This window comes from Ochotona princeps, chromosome 10 (assembly GCF_030435755.1).
Source record: "Ochotona princeps isolate mOchPri1 chromosome 10, mOchPri1.hap1, whole genome shotgun sequence".
NCBI classification, from domain to species: domain Eukaryota; kingdom Metazoa; phylum Chordata; class Mammalia; order Lagomorpha; family Ochotonidae; genus Ochotona; species Ochotona princeps.
The window spans coordinates 1,127,849-1,136,730 of record NC_080841.1 but is presented as its reverse complement, the minus strand read 5'-3'; the positions used below and the strand labels follow the sequence as shown (position 1 = coordinate 1,136,730).

The following is an 8,882-nucleotide window of genomic DNA, read 5'->3' as shown; positions in this document are numbered from 1 at the left end:
GCCCGAGACAGTTGTTTCTGGGCACTTCCTGAACCAAGCCAGCTGCCCCCTGCTCAAGCTTCTGACTGACTCCTGACCGAGCCGCTGAGTGGCCGGCTCGGCAGCTCGGCATGTTTCCCACTGGGCACACCAGAAGCAGCACAGCCGGGTCTACCTAGGAGGAGGTAGGCGAGGCCGACCTGCTCCTCTCTCCCCTGGGTGACATGCCGGCCCAGATGACGAGCGGGTGACAGGGCCACACAGGAGGCACTGTGTCTCTGCTGGCTGTGTCCAGCTCCAGCTCAGCGTCAGCCAGTGAGGGACGGGCGGGCTTCAGCAGAGTAAGAGCCTGTCCTCCCTGGGAGGGCGCAGCTGGGACAGAAGCCCACTCCGGGCTCAGGGGTTTGAGAGTCTGCTGAGGGGCGGAGCCAGAGGGCAGCCCAGACACCCTGGAGCCCAGCCTGGCAGCAGCCGCACAGCTGTGGGTGACCCTGGCCCCACCAAGCCATTCTCCAGCCCCCTCCTCTAACACTCCCCAAGGCCCGTCCTGGCAGGGCTCTGTTCTCTGGGAAGGAAGCCCCTGGGCTGGGGCACCCCTGCTGTGGGAGGTGAAGCTGGAGCGGGCCGGGGGTCTCCGAGCGAATCCTGCGTGGGCAGTGTGAGCAGTGCCAGTCATCTTCTAAGGGGCACATTCTGTAACAGAACAGAGGGGTCAGGCTAGGCGGGCTGGCCGCTGGGAGCCGCTAAGGGGCAGCAGAGCTGGACACCTCGTGCCGGCACTGGATACAAGGAACCCACCCTGACATTCGCCAGAAGGTTCCATCACAACGCCATGAGACACGGCCATTCCTGCAGATGTGGATTCTGGGGAAAACCACCCCACCTACAAGGCCCCGCCCCAGCCACCACCAAATCAGCACACATGGGACTTTGGGAATGCTCTGGGAAACTGGAATTCTCCACACAAAAAAATAACCAGGAACATGCTGCTTTGCGTGGAATACAACCAATGAGTCACACCTTCCTTTTCTCACGGCTGACCTGAGGGTCCGGAAGTGTGAACCCGTCCGTCAGTCTGTAATAGACGATCGTCGAGTCTGACTCCACTATGGCCAAAGTGAAGGACATTGGCAAGTCTGGGTCTCCCCGCAGCTTCCGAGATGCCTTCAAGATCTCCCTGATCCTGCAAACACACACACGTGAGAAGTCAGCCACCCACGGGGTCACCAACCACCACCTGCTACCACACAGGGGGCAGGGGTGGGCCTGCAGGGTGGGCTCACCGGGTGTCCTCACGGCCAGGGGAGGGTGGTCACAGTTGCCCACCACGACCTGGGGGGCAGTCCACATACTCAGAAAGTGGTCGGGGCTCTAACCCAGGCATCTGAAGTGTCTCTGTCACAGCAGTCTTCCAAGGCAGGGTGCCTGGGCAACCAGTCCTTCTCAGACCGACTGCTCCTCACTCTGAGCACCCCGCCTGCGCCCAGGGCGTCACAACTGGATGAGTGTCTTCCCCCTGTCCAGGGCCCCCATGGCCTCGCACGGCTCCCCACTGCAGCAAGGGACAGGGCCCTGGGTCCCAGGCTCTGCCTGGCAGAGGAGCCTGGCTCCCTCTAGCCCCTGAACTGAAAAGAGAACCCCGAGGTGGCACTGCAGCTCAGCCTGGACTCGGCCTTCCTCGGGGGCAGGAGGGGCCCCATCCTATCTCCCAGGCCACGGGTGTGCAGAGGCCCAGAAACGTACCAGGAAACCAAGAAAACTACATGTGCTAACAACCCTAAAGTAACTCACAAACATGCTACCTTGGTGGGGGGGTGGAGGTCAGCCAAGAGTGATCCGACGAAACTCCTGGCTACCAATGGAAATCCTAAAAGGAACGGACATTCTGGCATGTCTCGTGGTGGAGCCAATGTTGCAGAAGAAAAAGTCAGAGAAGCCAAACTGAGGCACAAGGAGAGAAGGCGTCAGCCACGTGGAGGTCTGTGTCCACTGCTACCGGCGGGCAATGACATGTGACGGGGTCCCCAGCGAGGGTGCAGAGTGGCCTTTGGGCTGTGGCTAAGAAGCCACCAGACACCTGCACCAAGGCACCGGTGGGCGCAGGGAGCCCAGGGCCCAGGGCCCCTCCTGCTCTCAGCCTCGGCTAACGCAGGCCTGGGAGGCAGCCATTACGGGGTCCCTGTCCCCAACTTGAGCTGCCAGCTCCTGTCGCCTGTCCAGCATTGCCCTGGCTGCTGCGGTTATCTGGAGATGTGACCAGTGGATGGAAGACGTGTGTGCACGCGCGCTCATGTCTACCTTCCAAATAAATTAATATTAAAGATATAAACACAGAGTTTAAAAGTTCAGTTTGTATAGGCTGCCCACCCTGAACTAACTTTTCCTTCACCGACGGAGAGCAAGAAACAGCCCAGGACTGCTTGACATCTGAACTGCTCAGCCCTCTCTGTCAGTACCCAGCACCCAGCACCCAGCCTGGCAGTGCTGCCCGACTGCACTCAGCGCCACCCGGTGGGCGAGCTTCTCCAGACAGTACTGACAGATGTGTGAACAAGAAGTGGACAAGAAGCAAACCCCTCAGGCCAGCTCACACACGCCCTCCACCAGAGGCAGATGCAGCTTAAATGCTGTGTGTGTGCGCACGCGCGTGCCCTCTGCTTCCCAACGCGATGTGGCTGTGTGTGTACACAGGCATTCCCGCCTGTGTACTGAAACTCTGGATAGAAATTTCCATCTCTGCTCTTTCCTCTCGCTCCACTGACACTTGTTTTGGAGCTGTTTAGAATAAACAGAACACTTTTAGACTTCCCTCAAACACCCCGTGGGAACCCCTGTGGGGTGGAAATTACCCAGAGCCGAGGAGGCAGAGGGAAGCCAGGGTCATGGCGCAGTGCAAGGCCCCACCTCGGCCCTGGAGGGCTGCGTGCCACCCGTACATGTCCTCCTGTCTGCTATGAACCAACCGTAACAGCTCAGCACCACAGAGGCGGCGGCCACACTGCACTTGCGTGCTCAAGGCAGACTCAACCCAGGGCTGATGCCCTAATACCCATATTATTCAGCTGCCCACTCGTGAGGCCAAGCACCCTGCTAATGAGAGGTCTCCATGGGGGACAAGGTGTCTTCACTCACACCACCCAGCTCTCCTTCCGAGCCAGCCCTCGGCCCTAGAGTCACCATGAGCGTTATGCTGTGTGCCACAGGGGTCCCAGTCTCACACCCATGCGTGTGTCCCCAACGCTCCCGCGGAAATGCAGGCACAAGCCACCTCTTGATGCCTACTGGAGTCCAAGCAAGCTTTACAAGTGCGGGAAGACAGAAAGCAACGCTTCTACTGGTGTGGAGCTGTGAAATCACCCTGGCTTCTCACCCATGCGCTGCACCAACTTCCTGAAGCTCACGTGTTTTGAGGAGGGGTCCCCCACATGGGCTCCCGAACACGGGGAGGCAGTGGCCTTCTCTTCCTGCACCCCCACAGAAGCCCCGAACGGCAGCATCGCCACGGCACACCCAGCACCCTGCAGAGTGACACCGTGGTCCACACTGCGAGCGGCTGCTGCTGGAGCCGTGCTCCTGTGCACGCGGGGACAGACCCTCTCCCTGTCAAACAGCCCGAGTAGTGGGAGCTACAGGCCCTGAGCAGCACAGCAAATCTAGTGAGTGCCAGGCCTTCTGTCTGCTCTTCTGTCTATGTTATTTCACTGTAAAATTTAATAAGGAATGTTGATTTAAAAGCAACACACAAAACAAGCCGAGTCATTAGACTCACAATGTATCATCCCAACCACTTCTATTTAAAGAAGCAAACAGCTTTGACCAACAGAGCTGGGTAAACCCTAACTGCCAGCCAGAGAACGCACTAAAAGCAGCACCCACAAGTGGGCACCTCTAGAACTCTGAAATAGTTCTGGTAAAAACAGCTACTGCTTCCACTTTGCTGGCTTTGTTAGGATTAAATTCAAATAAATTGCAACAGTAGCTCCTGTCCAAACAGTTCACAGTAACACTGGCTGGGTAATATATGTTACAGTAATTTAAAAAGACAAAGGACAAGTTTTGAGGAGTAAACTAAGCACTTGGCAACTCCGGGAGTGAATCCAGACGCTCCAGTTACCCAGGCTCAAACCACCGCAGTCCACTGTGGTTCTCAGGGTCCCACAAACGGCCGGACACAGCAGGAAACAATTCCCATTATGAAACAGACACAAACACACCTCACGGCAATCTGCAAAGTGGTTAACACAACCAGGGTGGAACCTGCCACCCTGGCCCCAGAGCACACAGCACTCCGTGAGGCCGGGATGTGGGGGCGTCCGGGTCCAGCACAGGATGGCAGGAGCTGTAGACTGCTGGGGGTCTGGGGACACAGGGACATGCTGGAACAGAGGCCCGAGGCTTGGGGGCTTTGCAGTCCAGTACACTACAGCTGGATAAGAAAGGGAGCTGACACAGGACGGCTTAGAAGCAGGGATCCAGAGGGTATGTCGGGGTCAGGCCAAGGTGCCAGCCCGATGGGAGACCAGGGCAGGGCTAGCTAGCATTGCCTGTAACCCATGAACCTGGGCTGGTGGCATGCCCAACAGGGCTGGGCTGCAGTCCCGCTGGAGAGCGTCTGGGAAGGCAGGGCCGCATCAGGCCACAGCACCCATCAGTTCACATGAGATGGGGCTGGGATGGAACAGACAGGCAGCTGCACTCACTGGCATGTGTGTTGGCTGCTGCAAGTGACGGCCTGAACCTGACGCTGCACTAGCTGGCACACACAAGAGTCAAGTCTGAAGTTACTCCACAAGCAAGGTTTCTTGGAGGTCTCCTGGACAGGAATGCTGAACTCAAACCCTGGCTCAGGGAAAATCACAGGCTGCCTGGTTCTAACCTGGAGCGCCTGTGTCGGGACGGGCCTCATGTGCTCATGCCTGTGCAGTGGACAGCATGTCCAGATCACACAGGGCCGAGCTCGCGTGGGCCAGCAGAGGACGGGCCTCACGTGCTCACGCCTGTGCAGTGGACAGCGTGTCCAGATCACACAGGGCCGAGCTCGCGTGGGCCAGCAGAGGACGGCGAGCGCCCCATCAGAGGGGGAACGCAGGACACGGGGGCCCACTTCACGGGCTTTGCAGCAGATAGACCGGGCAGACCTGGGCAGAAAACGGACACTGAGGATTCCCTCAACCTTGGCGGAGTCTCTGAGGTGACAGCCAATAGTTGTTCCCACGCTGGGCACTGATACAATCGGATAGGAAAGAGCTTCCCTCACCCACCCCTGTGACACAGGAGGAGGAAAAGGGAAGGGAAAACCGGACGCCCACCCCCCTCCGCACCTCGGCCCCCCGCTCCGTGTAAGGCCATGCGTGTTCATCCCTGTCACATGTAAAAATAAAAAGGAAAAAACCCACCATTATGGAGCGCACACATGGAAATAACCAATCAGCTCTGGCTTGAGGGCATCTAACACGTCATGTCCCTCAGAGACCTCAGGGCATCTAACACGTCATGTCCCTCAGAGACCTCAGTGGCCGTGTTGGTGCCCGGTTAGAACCAGTGCTCCTTGTCCGGTACCCCTGAGCCTCATCCCTGGGGGGCTAGGAAACTGTGGGCACTCCCACTGGCCCTGAGGGCGCTCTGCCCTCTGCCCTCGAGGCGCCCCGAGTCCAGCCCTCCCCTCTGGAGCCTCGCTCCTCCGGGACGGCACACACGTCAGGATGGATTCTCACGTGTAGAAGGACCAGGATCTACCTGACACCTCTCACACCATCAAAAATGAATGCTCTCTGAACCCTCAGTGAGACAGTGCACAACTTCTAGATCTCTGGATAAATAATACTTCCTTAAGCCAGATGCAAAGATGGTGAGTATAAAAGAGATCTGACTATTTGCAAACTGAGTGCTATCCTTGATTAAAGATCCTTGCAGGCAGTGGAGGCCTGGGGCCAGCACAGCGAGCCCCGACTGCTCCGTTCCCCTGGAGCTCCCTCCTAGGTCGGGGGGGCAACGGAGGATGGCCCAGGTGGCTGGGCCCCTGCCATCCACCTGGGTGACCCAGATGCGGCTCCAGGCTCCTGGCTTCAGCCAGGCTTAGCCCTGGCTGCGTCAGGCATTTGGGGAGTAAACCAGCACATGTAAACTTAATGACTCTTTAATCTTAAAACACAGTAGAAGACAGAGGTACAAGTTGGAAATCACCAACCAAGCACCACTGTGCGACTCCATGAAGCCCTGGGGACGCGGGTTACGGCACAGGGGTCAGGCCGCCCGCCACGGCAGCAAGCCCGCGCCACTCACCTGTTGTGGCTGAGGGACGCTGAGACGCGTGTGGGCACGATGGTCTGCAGGCCCTCACCCTGGGTCTCCGTGCCGACCAGGCAGAGGAGCTGCAGCTCCCGCAGGCCCACACAGCTCACCTCATACCAGCTCTGCCCTGCCAAGCACACACAAGACACAAGTTCAGCTGACCAGGTCACGCAGGGACACAGCCTCCTCTGGTCCTCCAGCTTTTTCCATCACCAATGTCAAGACAGGAAGAAGCTACAAAGCTACCGGGAAAATCCACAGCGAGCGCATGAATGCTACTCAGCCTCCAGCCCACACCCTGGAGCCCGCGCCTGCCCCATGACACAGCACCAGCCACTCACTCTCCATGAGGTCCAGGTAGACCAAGAACGCCACGTACACCTGGGCAGCGTCTCCAATGTCCAACTCCATCATCTCCACGTACTAAAGCAGAAAGCAAAGCCCCACGGTCAGATGCTGAAGGTAGATCCTCACGCAAGTACTCACTAAACACACACCGTCCAGAAAACTCTTTCAGGAAGATGGGACGGCCCTCCTGGAGCTGAGGGGCTTGGACACGAAGCTGCCTCTGACACCCACCCCCAGCATCCACTCCCCATGGGTCAGGCCCGTGGCATCTACTCTGTGGGTCAGGCCCCAAGGCATCCACTCCCCATGGGTCAGGTCCCCCCCGCATCCACTCCCCCATGGGTGATGCCCCCCAGTGTCCACTCCCCGTGGGTCAGACCCATGGCATCCACTTTCTGTGGATTAGGCTCCATGGCATCTACTCCCCATGGGTCAGGCCCTGTGGTATCCACTCCTGGGTGGGTCAGGCCCTACAGAATCCACTTCTGGATGGATCAGGCCCCACGGCACCCATTCCTTGTGGATAAGGCTCGCTGGTGTTCACTCCAAATGGGTCAGGTCCAGCGGCATCCATTGCTGGGTAGCTCAGGCCACACAGCGTCCACTCCTGGGTGGGTCAGGTGCCCTGGCGGCCACTCCTCGTGGGTTAGGTCCTGCAGTGTTCACTCCCAGGTGGGTCAGGGTCAGGCCCCATGGTGTCCACTCCCGGGAGGGTGAGGGTCAGGCCCCATGGTGGCCACTCCCAGGTGGGTCAGGGTCAGGTGCTGGGGTCCGTGCAGTGGGTGTGGATGACACGAGGGTATGAAGACAACAGCTCCCCAGTGTGGCAAGGCCCAGGGGAGCTTCCAGCTGTTAGGCAAGGCCCGGCAGAAGTCTCTCTGACCACCTTGACAGTCTCACCACCTTTTTGCATGGACTCTCAAGCACCCCACTAAGAATTCTGTAATCTATTGAGGCATTGTTTGCCCCTGTGAGATGGCTTTTGCCACCAACGTGAGCTTTAGAGTTCATGTTATTGATAATGTCTTGGTGAGTGGGCCTTTAACTGCGCACAGGAGTACAATTAAACCCATGCCATTTCTGGACACCTTATTGTGTACCTACCTATTGCCCTGAAATCGGGCCTAGACATATAGCGTGCCTTCTGGGAAATGGCTTAATAAGAATTTTACAAAGTAGTGGCAGTGATGGGAGAGTTGAAACTGCTGTGGCAATAAATACAGTTATTGTTATCTCAAAGGCTAGCCTGTCTTCGCAATTTTTTGGAGCACAGAAAATGTAACTGTTTTAGCCGCTTTTATAACTTTTAGCTAGAGGAATTAAGGATGCTTTTATTAAAGAAAAATGCTTTTGATTATTGTCTCATTGTTTATGGGGTTGTAGAGTCTGTAGTTGTAGGGGGATTCTATATTTGAAATTTTTGTTTTGGATTTTAGGTTTTTTCCCTTGTAACCTATTTTCCCATTAAATGATGGGTAAATTGTAGAAGTGGAAATGTGGTAGGAATGTACTACTAATTAGCAGATAATTGCATGTGCCTTGGCCTTGCAGTCCTGGTTGTCGCTCCATGGCTACTGTTGAAGAATAAATAATGGCTTGCTTTGAAGAATATGAATACAGTATTTTGCAGAATTATCTTTAGGGGCACCTGCTTAGCCTTGAAGTGCAGACGGAGTGACCAAATGCCTGTACATGCCCCCTTAGTCTTGAAGTAAAAATAGAACAATCAGTTGCTTGTGCAGAAGCTTGTGAGGTTTTGAGTAAATAAAAAGGACAGCTTTTTCTTGGGCTGTTGTGAGAACGCACCAAGTGTCAGTGTCTGCGTCTTTCTTTATCACCGACTCCATGCACCCTTCCCGAGCTCCGAACTCGGCTGCAGCTGGACTCTGGCAGTCAGGTCCCGCAGTGTCCACTCCCAAGTGGGTCAGGGTCAGGCCCCATGGTGTCCAGTCCCGGGTGGGTCAGGCCCCTTGGCGTCCACTCCCACCCGGGGGGTGAGGCCTCCGTTCCCTGCACCCCAGGGGGGTCCCCGCCGCCGCCCGCCATCCCGGGGGAGGCCTCCCCAGCCGCTGCGCGCTGCTCTCGCGCCGGCTGACCTTGGGGTGCGAGCCGATCCAGGCGTCCTCGGGGGCCCAGGGGCGCGCGGCCTCGCCGCCCTGGCCAGCTCCCGGTGCCGGGGCTCCCGGTGCCGCGCCGTCCCCGCCAGGCCGCCGCTGGTCAGGTCCCCGCTGGCCGCCGCCGCGCTCCTCCTCCTCGTCCTGCAT

At 57.5% G+C, this 8,882-nt stretch overlaps 1 protein-coding gene across 1 annotated transcript; it reads right to left on the bottom strand.

Moving 5' to 3' along the window:
* Positions 1-292: 292 nt before the first annotated feature.
* Positions 293-8,882, bottom strand: TSEN15 (tRNA splicing endonuclease subunit 15). The gene is made up of 5 exons (XM_058669682.1): positions 8,715-8,882; positions 6,612-6,693; positions 6,262-6,397; positions 1,021-1,162; positions 293-672 (listed from the first exon to the last, which is right to left on the bottom strand). Exons 1-5 carry the CDS (start codon positions 8,880-8,882, stop codon positions 652-654), a joined length of 549 nt encoding a protein of 182 aa, XP_058525665.1. The 3' UTR covers positions 293-651.

Coding starts and splice junctions, on each gene's coding strand:
- TSEN15 (XM_058669682.1), bottom strand. CDS start 8,882: ATGCAGGACGAGGAGGAGGAGCGCGGCGGCGGCCAGCGGGGACCTGAC. Junction 1,163..6,261: donor GCGTCCCTCAGCCACAACAG/GTGAGTGGCGCG, acceptor GTGTGTTTGCAG/GATCAGGGAGATCTTGAAGG. Junction 673..1,020: donor TCACACTTCCGGACCCTCAG/GTCAGCCGTGAG, acceptor GTTCTGTTACAG/AATGTGCCCCTTAGAAGATG.